Source organism: Tympanuchus pallidicinctus, unplaced genomic scaffold (assembly GCF_026119805.1).
Source record: "Tympanuchus pallidicinctus isolate F22 unplaced genomic scaffold, pur_lepc_1.0 scaffold11, whole genome shotgun sequence".
NCBI lineage: Eukaryota > Metazoa > Chordata > Aves > Galliformes > Phasianidae > Tympanuchus > Tympanuchus pallidicinctus.
Window position 1 is genome coordinate 13572672 of NW_026294627.1, and position 20117 is coordinate 13592788.

Sequence of the window (20117 nt, forward strand, 5' to 3'; positions counted from 1 at the left end):
TCACTGCCACGTAGCAAAGATCACGCTTGTCAGAGTGGAGTACATTATATTTCTAGGTGTGTTATTATTTCCATATATTCGCCCAAAATGCAAGTTGGGAGCATGGCAGCCACCAGCTGAACACTAAGAAGCAAAGGATATCCACTGTTTTCAGGACAGTGGAACTCAGCAGCTTCTTCATCAGTAAGGTAAGCTTTCCCCTGTGGAAGCTGTCACACCCCCTCTGGCTCAGCTCTGCCACTCGGCCACTAAGGGACACCAGCTGGGTCTCTGGTGGGGCTGCTGACACAAGTTGGTGGCACAGCATCCCCTTTGAGGTCTGTCTTTTGACACACAGGCAAAATCTTCCCCCTGGTCTTCTTGCAAAGGGAAATGTTAGAATATATATTAGACACTGGCAACTTAAGAGCTAACTTACTTTTCCTTTTCCAAGGTTAGCACACTTTCAGCTCACTGCTGCCAGCCTGGCTGAAGGCACACGCTGCATACACAGCCCATCTCACCACCAGACATAAAGCTGCTTCAGCAAACTCCAGATACTGAAATGCCACCCAGCGACCACAGAAAGAAAATGCAGCAGGTTGGGCCGCAGGCTTGCTTCACCTGGCATTCACCGCACCCAATTCCAGCTGTGTCAACATTAAATACTTAGAGACCACATGTGGCACAGAACAGTCATCAGGGAAGCATCAGCAGCCTGAGGAAAGGCTACAGTGCTGTCCTGCAGAACCTGGGATGTGTCACCTGGCCTCCACGTACTGCTCCAGGCCAGAGGCCTCCTCTCAACACTGGCTCCTATCTGCTAGGCCCTACAGATGCCACAGACTGCATACGGTGCCTTTTGACAGGACCCCAGGAAATCTTTTACACAAACTATATAGCCAGCTACATCTAGGAGCTAAATCCCACCCTAGGCCAAAAGCTCTGCAGTTTTGGAACATTCACCTATAGATTCAATAGGACAAGAGGCAACGGCTTAAGACGCGGCAGGGGAGGTTCTGGCTGAAAATAAGGAACCATTTCCTCTCACGAGGTGGTGAGGCAGTGGCACAGGCTGCCCAGGGGGGTGGTGGAGTCACAGACCCTGGAGGTGTTCAGGAAACGCAGAGATGTGGCACTGAGAGATGTGGTTAGTGGGCATGGTGGGGATGGGCTGATGGTTGGACAAATGATCTCAGAGGTCTTTTCAACATTAATGATTCTGTAAGTTTTACTTGCCATTTGTTTTATAACTGCACATAGTTAACTTATGACACAGGTAGCAGTGGGTGGCAGTTAGCTCCAGAATGTAGGCATCAAAAGTTAGGTACAGAGAACTACTTCACCCGGACGGCCTCTCCCAGGTATCCACTGCCACCAGACTTTTCCTCACCTGATCTTTAGCTTTCTGTCCACCTTCTGATGTACAGATATCTACAGATGCACCAACTGAGGTGCCTTCATCTATCACCAGAATCTAACCCAAACTGTAAAGCAAGAGATAACTAAGCCTAACTAAATGCTTTTCACAAAAACATCAGTATCTCTTTACCCTCCCATGCACCAAACACTCAGTAAAAAGATGATGTCTGTTGCTTTAGTATGAGCTGAATGCTTTGCTGTTGCTGAATAAAATGGAGTGAGATTTTTTATTAAACATTTCACTCAAATGAACTACACCAAAAGCACACGGTCTTTGCCATTTGATTATCAGTATCTTCAGGAAATGACATGTTTGCTCATTATCATAAAATTTTGTCATTAAAGAAATCATTGGGTAAAGAAAATGAAATAAGTTTAAGCACTAGAAGAAATTTGAGCTTAAAAAATAAATAAATTGAGAGCCAACTCTTCAGCTGCTGAAAACTTTATTCACTGTTACTTTGCACACCTGAACTGGGAAGATTTATACAAAAAAAAGATCCTTACATTATTTTACTGATGTTAAAATTGCAGCTTCAAGTATTTTAATCATTTTACTGAAAATATAAAGACAGGGAAGAAAATTACCAATGAATCTCCTGAAAGCATCTAACCTTATGAAGACTATATCATTACTGTTGCAATGAGGATTGGCTAAAGCCTTAAACTGTTTTATGAAATGCCACTTGTATTCAAATCCTTCCGCATAAATGTGTCCCATCTCAGAGAGAACTTCGCCAAGAAGTGAACTTCAATTCAAACTTCTTTTTGCTGTCTCATCCAGAAGAAATAAAATCAGTTCTTATGGAACAGAGTACTGATTTTGTCTCCACCTAGTAGGAGCGCACCAAACAGCAAGCTACTGAGAGAAAAAATTACAAACACATATATACAAGCTGCCCTTACAAATAAAATAGAAAATAAAATACTTGTTCTCTGCTGCAGCCCCAGCTGCAACAAAGAATGCAGCAATATGAAGAGACAAACATTAGCTGGAATGTAAGACGCAAATGCCTCCAGTGGACAAATAAGGTCCATCAGCACGTGGAAGGTGTGTGCACATAACACGTCTTACAGCACCAGATCCCATGAGATCCCATGCTCCTGCAAGACACCGAGGGTTCCTGGCACTGAGATGTGGGAACCAGCAGCCCTGAGATGGCACCTTGCAGATTTAGGTCCCTAATGAAATATAAAGCACATGTACTCCATTTAGTGACCTGAGAACTTTCTTTGGCTTAGTTTTTCTCCCCAAGCATTTGCTGCTAAGCTAATTAAGCATTTAAAAATAACAGTCTCTCACCTTGTAGAGACTCCACATAAATATTACTCTGTCTTCTTCAAGGGCCAGATTCTCTGCAGGAGAAAATCGATATAGTTTCACTGACTGAGGATCTGGCCTTAAAAAGTTTATTCAGTGCATTAAAAACAGCCCAGTACAACATACGCTCTGGCAGTAGAACAGTTCTCCAGATTAATATTTGAAGGAGATTTTGGCAATAAAATAAAAGCTCCGTTTTGAAATGCTGCCATTTTTCAATCAGTGCTGACCACCACGGATTCTCCTCTCGTAAACTGTACGGTTAGAGCTGGCGTTTCGCTGTCATTTTCATCAAGCTTCAGAGCAGCATTGTCCAAGCCAGCACTGCGTGGCTGTGGCACGGTGGTGGGCTCTGCAGTCTGAGTTGGAGTTGAGCAATACAGGATGAAGCCCACCATGATGATGACAAAGGACAGGATATAAAGACCTGAAAACTGGCAGAGGAAAAAGATGTGTTAAGTCTTTTGTCATGCAAAAAGGTGCAAACACTACCTTCTTTTAAGAAGGCAAAAGCCATCCTTTCTCTTAGACATATATTAATAAGCTTGATCATCATGCTCTATACTCAAGTCTGGAAATCAAAATTCACCAACTCTATTTACCAATAAGCTGCTGTTTTCCTCTGCACCTCCTCCTCAGTACTGTTGGGCAGGGAATATCTATGATTTTCAACAGAAAGAACAAATGGCCCTAACTGGTGATATCTAAGGGAAGCTTTTATACATGTGAAGGCTAGAACACTGCTCTCCAGAGAATTTCAGTTATCACAAGTATTTTACCTCCTGGCAAGAAATGAACCTCTCCCTCCTGCAATTCACCAAAGCATCTGGCTCTCTGCACAGCTCAACCATCATTTACGATGGATGCTCTGTAGTTCTGAGCAGTTTGGAGCAAATTTTGGAACCCAAAACATAGAGGAAAACTGAGGTAAGAGTCTCCTGAAAATTAACATCTAGCTGTCACTGGGTCCTACCATTCCAAAACTGGTTCTCCATAATGCTGAAGAGAAAGTAACCACATACAGATTAAGTAATTTAAGCAAAGTTCAAAGGTTCTCATTGAGCCCCTCTAGTCACTGAGCAACTGATTTAATTACTCCAATCGTTGTAATTTGCTATGTTCCCACAATGATTTTGGATGGAAAGTGTTGGGTGGGATGAAACGTTTTCAGCACTGTCATTAAGCTTGAACAAGCACTACAAAAAGTATTTCAGAGAGCAGAAAATGTAATTGCCTTTTGGACAGCAATCAGAATAATACATTTATCTGCTTTTTTTGCTTTTTTTCAATTCCTTTAGTTACTCCTCAGCAGTACTAAGAATTCAAGTCCTCTCCTTGTTATGTTTGTAATGAACACATTACATTTTTAAAAGAAAACGTTGATTTATGGAGATCAAGCCAAACTGCTACTCTTTCAGAACAGTCAGATGCAAACCCTTTCTTTGGATGCTTGCAGAGATGAACCAAATCAACCACAGAGCTCCGCACAGGGAGTACGGCAAAAACTCTACCATTTACCTTGGGAAATTATTATTATCTCTCAATGAATACACAGCCCATGAAGCATGAAATTGTTTCTAAAAAATCACTTAACTGCCTAATGGTGCAATGCTAGGTAATTAACTGTGAGTCCTGACTGACATCTGTCAATGATGACTGATACAGAAATTTACAACTGCAAACAATTGTTCAAGGGCTCATAAAATGTTTTATCTATATTTTTGGAATAAATACATTAACTATAGTGAGAGAAATTACTTACTTTATAGTAAAACAAGAAGAGTCCAAAGAAAAGACTGTAGAGGTCTGCAGTAAGAATGCCCAAGTTGACCGAGGTTGCACTCGTAACTTTAATCACCACTGGCATGAAGCTGTACAGCCCAAACATACATAGGGCAAATACTATGAACAGTAATGCTGAAAAACAAAATGGCAATTTACTTCTAAGGCAGAGAATAATAATCTTACAGATCTCTGACATTCTTCAGATGTTTCAAAACTCTACACGTTTATCTTTCAGAATAAGGACTGCTAAAATATAAGGAAATGTAAATTTAAGAAAAAAGCAACAAAATACTTATCTTCCAAGACCACCCACTATTGCAAAGATGATTGTATCTATGCAAGATTCTGCTTGTTCTTCCCTACTTAACACAGCAGCTGTCTGAAGACATTTAGAACCACATTTCCTAATAACGTACAGTTCTGTTGAGATCGAAATGAGTCACAAAACCAGTTCTCCCAGTATTTCACGTAGGAAGGACAACAGAAAAATGTTCTTGCAAATTTCCAAGGCCAAACATGTTTGTAATTAAGTGAGTTGGACTTTTATAAGGAAAACGCAAAATCTGAACTCAAATTTCCATGTTCAACGCTGCACACCTTGTGTCTTTGCTGAGTGCTTCAAAGTTTACAGAAACTAGATTTGTGACAATATAATAAGAATGTTGCTTAAAATTCAGAGAAAGCAAATGAAAACATCAGTGTGTCAAATCTAAATGATGATCATTTTTTCAGTGTTCTGAAACATCCTTTTGCTACACTCATACCTATTTTCCAGTTCCACTGAATTTTCATTATATCCTTTTGCTCCAGAATGGCTCTAAAATTAGAGAAAAGATATAACAAGTAAAAAAGAAATAAACAAACGCACCTACTTGTGTTCAAGTAGAGAAGTTAATGAGCAGAATATATAAGAAACATTTTGATTTGCAATCCTTTAATTTATGTTTAAAATGTTTTTGAATGGCACTAACTCCAACATCTAAAAAGCCTGAAAAAAGACTTGAAAACTAAAGTGCCTGAAAGTGAAGAGCACTTTTATTTAATTCTTATGCCTTCTTCTCAGACTTTTTCATCCTTCAGAGATTTACTTTTATTTCATACACCACTTGAGGAAATCATTAACTATAATGATGAGAAATTAAGAACATAAAATTAATTAGTTAGGCTTAAGTGCATGTGGTCTGTTAGGGTTATTTGTAAGAGTATCCATGGCTTTATTTTAAACCAAAGTTTAATACAGAAGACCTCAAACGATTACCTCCTAAACCTTTCCACAGGGAAAAGCCATTAAGAAATACGTTCCTGCAAGCAGTCCTCAGTGTACTGCATGTCCTTATGAAGGTCAACCAAATTCAAAATAAAGCCAAGTATCATACCTATTCAGTTGCAGGAGTTGAGCTTTAGAATTGCTGTAGTAACAGCAGAACAAACAAAAAGGATGTAAAGTGAATGCTGACCAGCCACAAAACTAAAATTCAAATAGGAGTCCCATGTAGGCCAAATGGACAGGCAACAAAGAATTAATTTAACAACGTAATTTCATTGAAGACAAGCAATCATCTGTAGAATAGTCTTAATTAGTTTTAAAATAAATATTAGATCCTTACAGCTGCAGACCGCTGATAATAGTCCCAAACAAGCCCACCATTCCTAGAAACTCGACTCTGCTCAGATTTTTCACAATGTATTCCTCACTCACATTAGATATGGCATACAAAGAAGCACCCAGAAGAACTAAGACATCTCCAATCACCACGTCACTTCCTGTACAGAAATATTAATCCACAATAAGGGCAATGCTGCAAACACTTTTTTAAAAACAACTTTCCTTAAATAGACAAGCAAATGTATCTCCAGTATCTATTTTCTTAGCAAGCAGGGGGTAAGGAAATGTCTGCGTGCAAGCAGGTTGCTGGCTGACTCTGCTAACTGCTCATACATCTGGCATAATCTGGAAGGAGCTGAGCATGACACTTACCCAGCCACTGCTGTACAGTGTGGTCCAGTCCTGCTTCTGCCAACATTAGGCAGAAAAACTGGAGGAAAGTACAGATTAGAGATGCTCTACACTTTTCTGAGTATCACCCCTGATTTTGCTGTAAGGCAAAAATGCATCTGTTCATTTGAGTGGCACCTGGACTGAGTTTCAGGTTTATGGCAGATCTAAAGTAGGTACTGTAGATGGGTGGCACACGTGTCATGCTGTGATGTGTGTGTACCATGCGAGTGGGACTCCCTGTAACACAACCGTGATCAATAAATGCCATCACAGATCAGCCATTCTGCAAGGCAATTGCTGTTGTTTAAAACCTTGAATTGATTTCAGACTTCCTTCCCTAAGCCAGTTGGCGATCACTGCAAAGACAGATCTGCAATATGAAGGCAACCAACAGTAACAACAAGCAAGTCACTGAGTAATGCTCAGGTGCCCTGCAGGGAAAGAGCATTTGTCTCCCTTAGGGCCAAGATATTTGTGTCACACAGAATTAAAGCTTAACCTGAATTTATCTTTCTACCTTACCTAAAGCAGAGGTCCCACAATAATGCCAACAAGGCTTAGCTGTACACTGCCTGATCATAGTAACAACAGTTTCCTATCCTGCTTTTTACGCACACAGAAAACTGCACACTAGAAAAGTCTGCTCATAGGCTGACAGAGTGCAAATAAGATGAAGTCTGTAGGGACGGGAGGCATCTTTTCTCAGACCATCTCACATATGAAATGAACAAGCCTTCAGGAGTAAGTCTTCTCATCAGGTCTGATAAACAGCAATGAATGAAACGTAGCACCAGTGTTTCCCTTTTAACCCCAGTTAAAAGGGCCTTCTTGGAGAAGAAATTCAAATAGAAATGTGTTTTCTTCATTTTTAAAAGAAAGCTACACCCTTCCCCCTGCATTTGCTTCTCTTCCTCCTTTGCAAGTTAGCCCACTGTGGAAGCCACGACCCCATTTTTCCCTGCACAATACAGAACTCCTTACCTTCACTGTCCTGCCTCCCTGCCAAAATGTCAGCACCCACCATCGTTCCGACACCCAGCAAGCAGACAGCAACCGCAATGAAATGGATCAGCCGGTACCTTGCACGGAGAATGAACCAGGACAGAGCCATCAGCACAGGAATCCCAAAACAATCCAGTAGCTGTGTGCACAGAAGTGATTTTGATTAGAAGGCCACTCCAAATCTGGATTTCTCTATCCTGAAAACAAATGCTCAGGATTTTATTTTCCATCACAACCAGATGTTACTGAAAGACACAAAACAACCCTTGTGGATTCATTTCAGTGCAGGAGGGATCACACCCACATCTTATCATAAAATGCATTTCAAAAGTGAGGAGGGGCTGGTGGGCATTGCCTCTAGGAAAAAACTCACTAATCTGGAAACACCTGCAGTGATGGATCTAATCAATTCCTGCAGCTTCACAAATTAGTGCTAGGACATTGCACTGAAGCCACGCCGCTTCCTGTGACACCAGAACAAGGAGGTTGTTCACTGACTCCCTTTCTTCCCCTCCACGTTTTGTCTAGCTCATCTTTCACTCCTCAAATCTCTGATTAAAGTTTGGGATGCATTTACACAGTGCTAAAGACCAAAAGTGCTGACGGATACAGATGATCCAATGTTACACCAAGGCAAAAATAAGGCAAGGCAAATAAGGCAAAAATCTGCAGGTTTTTTCTTTCCTTTCCTTTTCTCTTCTTTCCTTTTCTCTTTTCTTTCCTTTTCTTCTCTTCTCTTTTCCTTTCCTTTTTGTCTTCAAGTGGATCTTACAAAAAAGCATTGTAAGGTGCTGAAAAGCATGTGCAAAATCGGTGAAAGGAGAACAAGATGAGAAAAGCAGCTTCCTTAAGTCAGCTTCTCAACCTCCCAGCTTCCTAAAATTATGTACAATCCAATGCTTTTTCAGTTCATTACTCTGCTAAAGCTGACTCTCAGTCAGAAACAGGTAATTCTGTGATTTGTCCGTGCCACAACAGCAAACACACACAAAAGCAGGAGCACAGAAGCATTTTGGATGTGTTTGCAGACATTGCCCTGAGCAGATTTTAAGTTCAAGGATGCCTGCACTCCATGGCAAGCAATGACACTGGCTTCTGTTTTCTTTCTTCATTACTTCCTCCCTGTGTGTTCCTAAAATCTTACATACCTTTGCCTCACTTGTGCTATACTCATTTCTCCCTTGTCACAGTGGAAAAAAATAAGCAAGAGTTAGCTGTATATTTAATGCAGAAAAATGGGTAGCAGCATTAAATGGACATAATGTTCCAGAATAACCAACTAATATCAAGAACATTCAGCTAATCATAATTGGTTCAATATTTAATTAACAAAATAGACATTGTTTCCTAATTTGACTATAGAAAAATGAAGTGGATTTTCTGACCTGCCTCAGTTGAGTGCCGTACTTTAGAGACCAGTTTACAGCAGAACATGTAGTTAGCCTTCCAAAGCCTGCTCACAAATTAGTCTTAAACCCTTAAAACCTGGCTTCCTAAAATCAATGCAAAGGATGGGGTCCACGTCACTGGGGCCATGGCTGAGGCATTACAAATAAAGGCAAGAGCCAGCAGTCCTTCCATGGTCAGCTTTTGCCAGCTTCTACCTACCACCATACTCTTGTGCTCATTAGTTCAGCCATTGCCCATAAGGATTTTAACAAAACAAACTCAATAAAGCCTTGCAAGCTTGAACTTTCATAGCTACAAATATTAAAGCCTTACCAGTACAGCATGAAAGAGGTTGTTACAGATTAAACCCTAATGGTGCTCTCTAATCCTTCCACCTATTTGTCTCTGTTCTTTGGACTGTTTCCAGCTTGTCCAGCTTGAGAGGTCTGTATAAAGGAACAGGCGCTTGCCCAGGCTGTATCATCAGACCTCAGAACCACACAGGTTGTAATACATCCTATCACGTATTTCAGGGCAACTTCACTCTGTTGAAAAAGTAATATTCTATGAGTTTCTGCACTTTATCTCACCTTTTGTCTGGGCTCGAAACACAAAACAAAGAAACAAACAAACTCAACAACAACAAAAAGCCCTGTGATTTTCTGGTACTTCCCCCTACTTTGACTTTTTTAACTAGTATCAAGAAGAGTCATTTATCTGTTTCACCAACAAGTACGGTTCAGCTCTCATGAATCAAGATTTTCCACTTCTGTTCTGAATCAATTCTGAAATGTATTTGAAAGCACAGTCTTAAACAAAGACTTCTCTGAAATAGGAATTTCTCTGTGAAGAAATACTACAAAAATACTAATTAAAAAAATGTTTTCACACACATCTCCCCAAGAGTAGACATCTCCTCTGTTAATAAGTAAGCTTTTGCTTCCCTGTTTATTGAGATGTTACCATGCAGCTTTCTAACTTCCAAGCTGTTTTCCAACTCAAACAGAGAATGGAATCAAAACCTTTGGGGAAAAAAAAAAAAAAAAAAAATTGATGTAAGGAAGAAGTAAATAATCAGCCATGATCTCTTTTGGTAACATCAGATAGGAAATTGCTGCATCCAGACCAATAACACGTTGTAGAGCTGCAGCATCCCGGTTAGTGGACTTGCAGCCATCACATCCAGTCATCAAATGATGAAGAACACACACTTGCAATCTGTCTCAGGGGCAGTTACACTCAGAAAAAACGTATCTGATTTCCATGTACTGATCTCGCCTGTTTTTCATCTACCACATTACAAAGCTCTTTGGTAGAAAATGCTCTCACCTGCACAGGATCAAGATTACAGAGGTGCAAAGCAGAAACACCATCACAATTAATTGTGTCAGTAGAACTGTTTAAAAGAATGAAGTTTATTTATTCAGACTTTATGACATTTATGGCAGTACTGCGGTACTGACTACTACTGTCAGTAGAGCCTCAGCAAACTCACCTTACTCAATTCCAGCCTGTATTTTTACACAGGGGGGAAAAAAAAAACAGTAACATCTTGATCTGATTTATGAGTGTTTTGACCCAAGCCAGGTTATGGCCACACTGCTCATAGGAAGGTTTTAAGGATAGAGTGAGTAAATCATTAAAAGATGTTTTAATACATGGTTAATCAATTATCATGGACTGCAGGAGGTCACTGGTTTGTTGTAACTGCTGGCTCCAGCACTAAAGCTAAGCAGCTTAGCTTGCACACTCTCCCCCATGGTTCCCAACAGGCAGGTTCCTGCTGAAAGCCAAGCTTCCAGCCTGGATTTTCTCCTGTGAAGGTTCATACTCTTCCACAAACTGATATTCTACCTATAAAATTTCTCCACCTGAATTATCAACAGAGAAAATGCTAGTTGTGCCTAATAACTTCGGCAACACAAAACCATAGCTGCACCACTTCTAGTTTTGCTATGAAATACATGGTCGGACAGCAATACAGCCACGTCCTCCCTCCAGCCTGGAGCACACCAGCACTGAGGAAGTCTCAGCCACAGCCCAGCAGGAGTTCCAGCTGTGCACCAAAGTCTTTTTCTGTATTTACAGAGAAAGGGAAGTTGCCATCCTGATATTAATCTCTAAAAATTTTTCCAACCCCTCCCTGCAATGCTAGCATTTCATAACTAAAGGAAAACCAAGTGATTTGTTTTTTTTCCTGTGTTTGTGTGAAAACACATGGAAGTCCCTTGCTGAGCAGAAACCTACATTTAAACAAAAAGATAAAGCTAAGGGAAAGCTCCTGCCAGCCACCATTTTTATAGTAATTAAACTGTATTCAGGAAAGTCTTGAATACTCCTGCTTTGCTCTTACACACGCTGAGCTTCCACTTAGAGCCACTACTGAAGCCTGAGGCTCGGAACCACAGATTCTAATGTAACTGCAGAAGGTGCTGGCTGCTGACAGCAAATGCTTTGCATGGGAGAAAACTGCAGGCTTTTTTGTCTTGAATCCCATTTCAACCCAGTGACTTCAGAAAATGTGCAAGAAACCTGACTGCAGCTGGTAGTTACAGTAAATTCACAGTTACTGAACTGGCACTTGAAGCAGCAGTCTGGAGGTTCTCACATGCACATCTAGTAAATGTTTGAATCTGGCAATTGGACTCGATGACTCACTGTATCTACTCTTCCTTCTGACTATGAAAGATATCGTGGGAACACTTCACCACTTCTGAGAAGGATCAAAGTCCCGGCTTTTTCAGCTGTAAAGCGTATGATCAAACAGCATCTCAGTGATCAGCTTAGCTTGATCTTGAGCCTGAAACATACCATTCTTAAGTCTGTAATTTCTGAGGCATTATTTGTAAGTAAATTAAAGACTTAATGAGCCATAATACATAATTATGAAGTGGCAATGCGACAAGAATAACCCCTAAGGCACATTACTGTTCCTTCAACAGTACAAGAAAACACTACCACAGCTCTCTAAAGGAAGCCTACACCACAGGTGTTCATTGCTTTATAGATATTTCTTTTAAATATTAACTTTTGTTACTTTGACTCAAGAACAGTGATACCTACACATTCCTTTTCAACTAACAGCTGATTTTGTATGATACATTATGCCTTTATTTAGGTAAATGGGGCCAGGACCTGATCCACAGGTTCACCATTGTTAAAAGCAGGCATAGGCTGCCACCCTCCATTCTTGCTTCTGCACTGTCCCCTCCCTTGTCCTGGCAGACATAGTTCATGTCTGTGGAGCGTGACAAAAACTGCCACCACAGTCTTGCTGTTATTTTAGAACAAATGTGTCCCAGTGCAGCAATGAAGTATCAAGCACTGGCACTCCTGAGGACATGAATATTGACTGATATTTTGGCATACTGACCTCCCTCCCATCTCATAGAGAGAGTTCTGAATTGCCACAGCCAAAAGCCATAGCACTGGCTCTTCACTGCATGCTCAGAAACACCAGCTGACTTCCAATATGTCCTCACACGTGGGGTTACATCTTGCAAAGCTTCCCACTGCTTCCAGGCTGATCTACCTCACTCCCATCATACTCACAGCTCAAGCTGAGCCAGTGTTATCTGGTCCAAAATCTTTACACTGTGTCATGAAAAAAAAACCCTGAGTGGCTGTCAGCAAACTCTTAGAAGTGCTTTCTATCAAAATAATTAGAGTTCAACTCAAGAGTTGGCAGTGGATAATATCAGCCAATTTTCTCTGCTTCCTGGAAATGTTGCAGAATGCTCTTCTCTGTACTGCAGAGAAAATAGATACTGAAAGGCTTTTTCAGGTTTAAATAGCTTCCATGTCTGTCCTATGAATCTCATTTCAGAAATGAGTCCAAAACCGCAATCAAAGCAGCAGTTCAAAATAGAGATAGTCCTTACCTGAACACTCGTGAGAGTCGTGTATTGGTAGGCTTTTACAATCATGTAATTGGCCTCAACATCAGCCAGTCCCAAAAAAATATACTTCCACCACCTCTGCTTCAGAATTTGAAGAAGACTGTCACCACCTGTTTAGAAAAGAGCAGCAGTCAATGTGTTTCTTTCCAATCAAATATTGCACAGAAATATTTCTTTTAAGAAGTATAAGTAATACTGTGATGCTGAATTTGGGTTGCCTCTGCTTAAGGAAAGTATAACAAAAGTAAAATATAGCCAGAGAGAAGACCATAGAAATGGTGAAAAGCAGAGACACTGTTTCAAAGATATATATACATATATAAACTAGAATGTTTAAAGAGTAAATTAATACAGTATAGCAACCATATTCAACAGACTCTTGCTAAGAATTTTTTTTACAATGCTGATTTTCCCCTAATATGACACAGGACTTGAAATTAAAAAAAAAAAAACAATATAAAACAAATATGAAGTGAAAGCAAGTTACGTGCACATGTAACAATGCAATTCACTCCCATGTGTTATTGCAAGGCAGTAATTTCAGCAGGATCTTTACAAAAGCTAGGCCAAGTATTGAGTAAGTTCTGTAATTTCAAACTGTGGGGGAAAAAAAAAAAAGGAAGCAGATTCTTTCATCCCACATTTTACATACCAGTCCTAAATGCCAGCATTGTTGTATAAACTAGAAGAAGTAAAGAATAGTTGATAAAACTTTGAAACATTGGAGTATTCACTTGGTACTGTTCTGCCAGGTACTGGCTTGTAACAGCAGTCCCACAGATAAACAAGGACAGCATCTGGCCCAGGAGGATTGTTTTCAAAATATGCCTGTAAATATGAAAGACAACAAAGTAAGCTTAGAATTAAACATTCCAATTCATTAATTATTCTACAGGGAAAAAGCCATTTTATAGATTGATATTTCTTTTTTTTTTTTTTTTTTAAGGCCTATCGATGTTCTTTCACTTCACCAGCAAGCAGCATTGTGTCTATACTGAAGGTCTCGACCACACAACAGCCAGCAAAAATTGGTAAGGCTGGTCCAAATCAGCTAATAAAGACTGCAGTATGCTGCAAGCATTTCCACTCAACTCAGCTGGGCAGGCTCAGCCCAATGATCCATTCTCATCACATTTTGACACGCGCATTCTGAGTTACACCTCCTGTTCTCCACTGCCTCATCTCAACTTTGGTCATCAGGAATCTGCAGTGTGAAGAGTGGCACAACAATTATCTCAGAAGATTTGAGCCTTTGCAAGTGAGTTGAGTCCCTAAGATGAGCAGTGCTATGGAAATACAAAAACATCAATACTTATTGTGGATTTTTTCTGCTACAATTGATTACATTCTGGTGCAGCTGATGATGGAGTTAAAAGCACATCTGTGCCAACAATCACGCTATCTTCTAAAGTACAGTTCACAGCTAGGGGAAAAGAAAAGCTCATGCTCTTTCAATAGCAGTTCCTCCCATAGTAACCTACATGTCCCTACACAGAGAGCCATGCAAAGCTTGCTGTATATCCTTTTCCTGCCACTGAAGCTATCTATGCAGAGTCCTACCACCTTACTGCTTGCACACTCACAAGCAATGTACAGCGAGATCACCTCAGTGCTGCATTGCCTGCGTGGGTCTGTCCACTTCTAAATTTGTTTACTCTGAAGACTACCAATGACAATTTATCTGGCTGCACAACGCAGCAAATTTGTTCCTATGGAGTAATTGAGAAAGGAAAGAGTATCTCATTAGGATTCTACATCTACTCTGTGCCCACAGCCCTCCACTGACAACACAGGGCAAGTCATTCCAGACACACTACCAGAAAGTAATACCACTTGTTTTTTTTCTAACGTGTCACTTGAAAGTAGTAATCACCAGCTAACCCAGCTATGATGTGCAATCCAGCTACAGTGTGATCCGGCTACACCGTGCAGTCCAGCTGCCAATGTCATCTACAAGAAGGGTGTGCTCTGGGGAGTCAAAGCCAACTCAAACCATGCCTCCCTTTGGATGCAACATGACTTCTTTGCGCTGAAATTTGCTGCAGTTGCTGCAGTTTGAAATGAAATTCATTTTCAGTTCAGCCTGATCTCACAGTTCACCTGACTTTATACTGCTGCTAAACACATTTTTCTCCAAACTCTCTTAGATGAGACAGCAAATCTCTGTGAGCCCAGCGGTACTTTACTTCCAAGACAGACAAGTACTACATTCTGCTATAGCTCGCCTTGAGCACCCCAGTAATGGTGCACATCCACACTGTCAGTTTATCTTGTGACAACCTTGTAAGACTGTCAAGTGTGAATGCCTCATTCTGGTGCTTGAACAAGCAGTCTCATCTTCAGCACTTTCAATGCTGAAGTAAGGAGAGACCGTGTTTCCCATGTTTCAGCTAGAATTTTTTCATAGCTACTTTGTAGCACAGAATTAACTGTACACACTGCTGTAAAGCACACCTACATAAGGAGTGATTGCTGACAAAAGAAATAAAAAGCAAAAAAAATCTGTGAAGCTACTCTACTTCCGTAATACTGGATTACTTTTTATTCTGGCAAAGATCTGACTGTATCACTTGATGAACATATGAGCAAAGATCTGGCACACATCCTGGCCATTCCTCCTGACTGATGCAGAAATGTCTTTTTATGTTCACTTGAAGAACTCAGGCCACCCGGCACCATTCAGAACATAACACAGGCCAGCTAAATTTTCATAGATGAGATTTCCCTCCTCCCTCCAGGAAGCTGAACACTGCTCCCAGCTCTCCTGTTGCCACTCCATAGGCAATGAGGAGAAGTCTCACTACAATATGGAGGAGGAATAACATGGTGAACAGGAGCAACGGGAAACATGGTTCCAGAAGCACAGACAGGAGCACCCTGCAGGCCTGGGCCTGTTCAACATGGGCCTCAGTTGAGTCAAGATGGTCAACACTCTCACAGGCTCTGCAAGAGGCAGCCCTCACATCTCCCAAACACCTGCACTTCTCTAGAGCAGAGGTCTCCATACGCAGCATTTTGGCACACTGGATAATAACCCGGCAAAAAGAAAATCTGCTGACGCTCACCATGTGCTAATGACTGATCAGCTTCAACCACCAGTTACCAAAACCAGCCTGGTTCTCAATAGGGCTGACCCTCAACTATCCTAACAACTAAGTTTCTCCAGCTTGAAGCACTCAGGAAATTATGTTCTCCCATTGTTACAGTGGGAAGAGCAGCAGGCCCAGAACCTGCCGAGCTGCTCACTTGGTGGCTGCCACATCAGCGATTGCCACGTGGTTAATGTATGCCAAGGCACTCCTACTGCATTCCCTTCTACAGCACTGAAGGCGGATGCAAGGCTGTGTCTCTGCCTCACTCTCTTTATTTTTCTCCTACTCACAGATTTTCATGCCAAAGTGAGTTTCTTCAAACCAAGAAACCAAGAGCACATTCCTAGTGCTCAAAGCAGCAGTTCAACACGGTAAGGCTACCCACATGGAACATGTGCTCAAGTGCTTTGCTTGTGTTGTATGAGTTCAGTGCCCACCAAATTTACACAGCAAATTAACCTTACCCAAATCAACCTTACCCAAAGTGCTTTGTCCTCTGCCAAATTTCAGAGTAAAATTTAAATTCTATTGGTTACATTTTGCAAGACAACTTCTTATCAGAAAAATGCATGCAAGACATCTGTTTCCATTCACTTCATGATATAGCTATTGATCAATGTGATTCTTAATAATTCATCATGTTGTTTGTTTTTGTTTTTTAAACATTATTAATAATTAACTCTTCCATGCTAGAAATTGGTCTTTCTTTTTTAATGCATTGGTAAGGACTAAATCATTCTGGACTCTGATGACACAAAGTGGTCTGAGACAGCCTTTTAGTTATAAGTTTGTTTTTTGTTGGTGGTGTGGGGCTTTTTTTGTTGTTGCCAGAATTATAGGTTTTTTTGTTTGCTTTTTTTTGTTTTGGCTTTTTTAAACTGCTTGGCAAGTGGCTATTGAGTTATCACTTCATCTCTCCCTTTAGAATCAAGGCTGATTTAGGCTGGAAATAACAGTGTAAGATCACCTAACTGATATACCATCAGGCCATACATCCTATCTGACTATTCCTATAAGAGCTGAGAGACATTTTTGGAACAAGTGAGAACTTGGCACAATGTGTTCCATGGCCACTGCTGGTCCAGCCACTTGGCATACAGTCTTCAGCATCTTGAGAACACCAGGCTGGTGGCTCTGTGGCTCCGGGTGAAACACAGAGGAAGAGCACATCAAAACAATAAAAACATACTTAGTTCATAGATTAGAAAGTTCAAGAACCTCTAATAGGCCCACTGCTAACGGTTTTATTGGTTATTATTTTAATAAACTCTGTAATTTTCATGTGATCTTTTTCCTCACAAAAAAAAAAAAAAAAAAATACCACTCTTCTAAAATTAAAAATTTTATTGATGTTACCAGTTAAACACCAACAGGTCAAGCCTGGCAACCTCAAACAGAGCATTTACTCACATTTCAGCTTCAGCTACTGAACCCTTCCCAAATGAGGGAAACAGAAAGAGGAGAGACCACTTTGTTTGAACCACCTAACATAGTTATGTGAATCGGTACAGCAAACACAAGTGCAAGATGAAGCCTATTTCATTATTATGAGGAGAAAAAGGTTTTTCTAGGTCAACCTTTTCAGTGTTTCAGTGTTCTGCTTTGAAACGGAGGTCAATTAATTTGTAAAAGGCAACAAACTGGAGTGGAAAAACAACAAAGTCCATTTAGTCTACTGTACACGTTAAACGTTTGTATAACTCTGGCCTCTAAATCTCAAGTGGCAGAGCCTCCAAACACCTGGAAAAAAAAAATTAAAAATTCAGTAGCGACAGAGAAGCCTTTGGAGAAGACAGCCAGAGCTCTATTTTCTTTGAAGCAGCACCCAGACTAAACAATACAGCCCTCTGGCAACATCTGGCAACATCAGTACCTGTGAGATTACTGAGCACTTCCTGCTAGTTCCACCTTGTATTTTGGGGCACTCCTGAAATGCAGGAGGAACAGAAAACTTGTAACCAGAAAAAGAGAGGCAGGTTTCACACTTCAGAATAGGTCTGTACTTGACCAGCACAAATCCCCGCACATCCCTGCCATCACACTCTGGAGTGTAAGCACGATGCTGGCAGGAGCCAGCGCTTCCTTGTTAGCAGGGAATGCCCGGTGCAGTGCTTACCTGAAACCACGTCCGGAGCCCACAAAAAAGCTTTTTAAATTGACACTTCTTTATTTTCTCCCTCAGACGCAAACTGAATTTGTAAGCGAACGGAAACTCCCGAGGGCTGGGGGCAGGAGGCCATCTGCACTCACTAAGGCAGCGCTGACTAGCGCAGGGACACGTGCCATGCCTGCACCGCTTGCTTTCCGCCAGTTTTTCCATGCTTCACCAGCGCTGCCGCGCTAAGCGATATACATCAGTGGGACTCAGCCCCGAGCTGATTCCAGAGACGAGAGGAAGGGAAGTCCTTCTAGACTCCGCACTCACGTCAGCTATTTGGTTCTGTTACCTTCTTCCCTCCTGTTTCCCTTTCCTTCTTTGCCGCGAAGTTGACAGAGACGAAAACAGAAAAAAATAATACTAAGCCAGAATTGCTAAGATTAAAAATAAACAAATAAATCTCGGTGCATCAGCGGACACGTGAGATGACACCCACAGCCCCGCAACCCGGCACACCTCCGGCTCCGCGCACGAAATTCCCGGACCCTCGGTTCCCGTTCCCGCCCTCACCTCCCCGCCCAGAGCTCCCAGCCCATCGGCACGAGCGCAACGCAGCCCGGCCGCGCTACCGAGCCCATTCTCCAGGACGCGAGCCCGGCTCCACGTGGAAGCAGCGGGCCGCGCGCTCACCAGGTGCACAGCTTGTCGCCCAGCAGCGCCAGCAGCCGGCGCGGAGCAGCAGCGGCGGTCTCGGGCGGCGCGCTCTCGGGCGGCGCCGCCTCGGCCCCAGCGGCGGCCCCAGAGGCGGCCCGAGCGGCATCCTCGGCCTCCATGGCGCGGCGCTGCCTCAGACCTGCGCCCGCCGCGCGGGAACGGAGCGAGCGCCGCGGTAACGCGGTCCAGCTGCGAGCGGAGGAAGGGAGGAGCCGCCGCTTCGCGCCCAGCGGAGCTTTGTGCCCGCCGAGGGGCCGCCCCCGGGAGGAGCATGGCTCGGCCGGGAGCTCCCGGTGCCTCGCTGCCGTAGCGAGCTCGGCCCCGCCGGCGCGGTGGGCCTGGCCTGACTGTCGTGGGGCGTCCCGACCCCCATCCTTCTTCAGTCCCAGTGGTTGTCCCAGACCTTCACCCTTTGATTTTTCCAGATTTCTATACGGCCTTGAGCTCCTGCGGGCCTTCGGTCCCCACCTTTGGCGACGAGTGCCACCCTAAGGATGTATCGAGCCCGGATGCCGCCACCCACACCCTAGCAAAAAGCACGCAGCTCACACGGAGGAGCCGGTGGCGTTTTGCACCATGTTTTAGTGGCTGACTTCTGATGACACCCTGCCTGCATCACGGGTGATGGATTCAAACCCGAGGTTCCTAATAAAAATGAGTGAAAAAGAGGTTCTGCTGTAACTCCCACAAGAAATCAGTCTGTGAAGATTAGCTTCAGTGCTGTGATAGTTATGAGTCAGGTAACGCTGGTCATGCAGAAACATAATTTAGAATACAAATAAGATAGCGGGGCTGAAGCAGAAGTAGCAGACATTGCGTATGTTGTCACGACTGCTCTCCACAGTTGCAGTCTATTCTCTCATCTGCGATCTGCTGATTCTCCAGAGGTGAGAAATGAGTCTCTGCTGCCTTTTGCCTCCAGTCAAGCTCTTCTCTTGGGATCAGCCTAGGTGGGCTGTGTCTCACAGGTACATTTGTTAGACTTTGGGACTAAGTTCAATTCACAGTGTGATAAACTTTGCTACCTGAGGAAGGTTTTATGGCTTGTGGATAAGCACAGCCATGAACACAGAAAAACCTGAGCTATCTAAACGTGACTTTGCGTTAAGGCAGTCCTGCTTCAGGCTCCTGCTTTTACTGCGATTCTGTGTTCGCCTCAGGTGTGATCACATCTGCACATTCTGGGATGTCAGCTGTACGGCTGCCTTGAGCCATGCTGGTGGCTCCAAGGACACCTTCCATGCAGCCCAGGAGCTGGTGGTACAGCTCCCTCCTGCTGCCTCACCAATGGAGACTGCTTTTGTTTAGAGAAGGTATAAAAGTATTAGCACAGCCATACACATGAGACACAGCCCTATCTCCTGTCTTCATCTGCTCAGTGTCTGCAGTAGATCAACTCTTCCTCTATGCTATTTTT

The 20117-nt window shown here is 42.5% G+C and overlaps 1 protein-coding gene across 2 annotated transcripts; it reads right to left on the minus strand.

Annotated features, from left to right (window-relative positions):
• Window positions 1-1830: 1830 nt before the first annotated feature.
• Window positions 1831-18878, minus strand: SLC35F2 (solute carrier family 35 member F2). 2 transcript variants are annotated; one of them, XM_052671142.1, is made up of 8 exons: window positions 18677-18878; window positions 13449-13624; window positions 12779-12906; window positions 7488-7647; window positions 6115-6271; window positions 5272-5324; window positions 4485-4639; window positions 1831-3156 (listed from the first exon to the last, which is right to left on the minus strand). In XM_052671142.1, the coding sequence occupies exons 1-8, from the start codon at window positions 18817-18819 to the stop codon at window positions 2938-2940; spliced, it is 1191 nt and encodes a 396-aa protein (XP_052527102.1). In that variant the 5' UTR covers window positions 18820-18878; the 3' UTR covers window positions 1831-2937. The 2 variants fall into 2 exon arrangements, with proteins under 2 accessions (XP_052527102.1, XP_052527103.1); XM_052671143.1 differs by lacking the exon at window positions 18677-18878 and adding an exon at window positions 18005-18524.
• Window positions 18879-20117: the final 1239 nt, after the last annotated feature.

Coding starts and splice junctions, on each gene's coding strand:
- SLC35F2 (XM_052671142.1), bottom strand. CDS start 18,819: ATGGAGGCCGAGGATGCCGCTCGGGCCGCCTCTGGGGCCGCCGCTGGG. Junction 12,907..13,448: donor AATGCTGGCATTTAGGACTG/GTATGTAAAATG, acceptor TTTTCTAAACAG/GTGGTGACAGTCTTCTTCAA. Junction 5,325..6,114: donor ATTATCAGCGGTCTGCAGCT/GTAAGGATCTAA, acceptor CTCTAATTTTAG/AGCCATTCTGGAGCAAAAGG.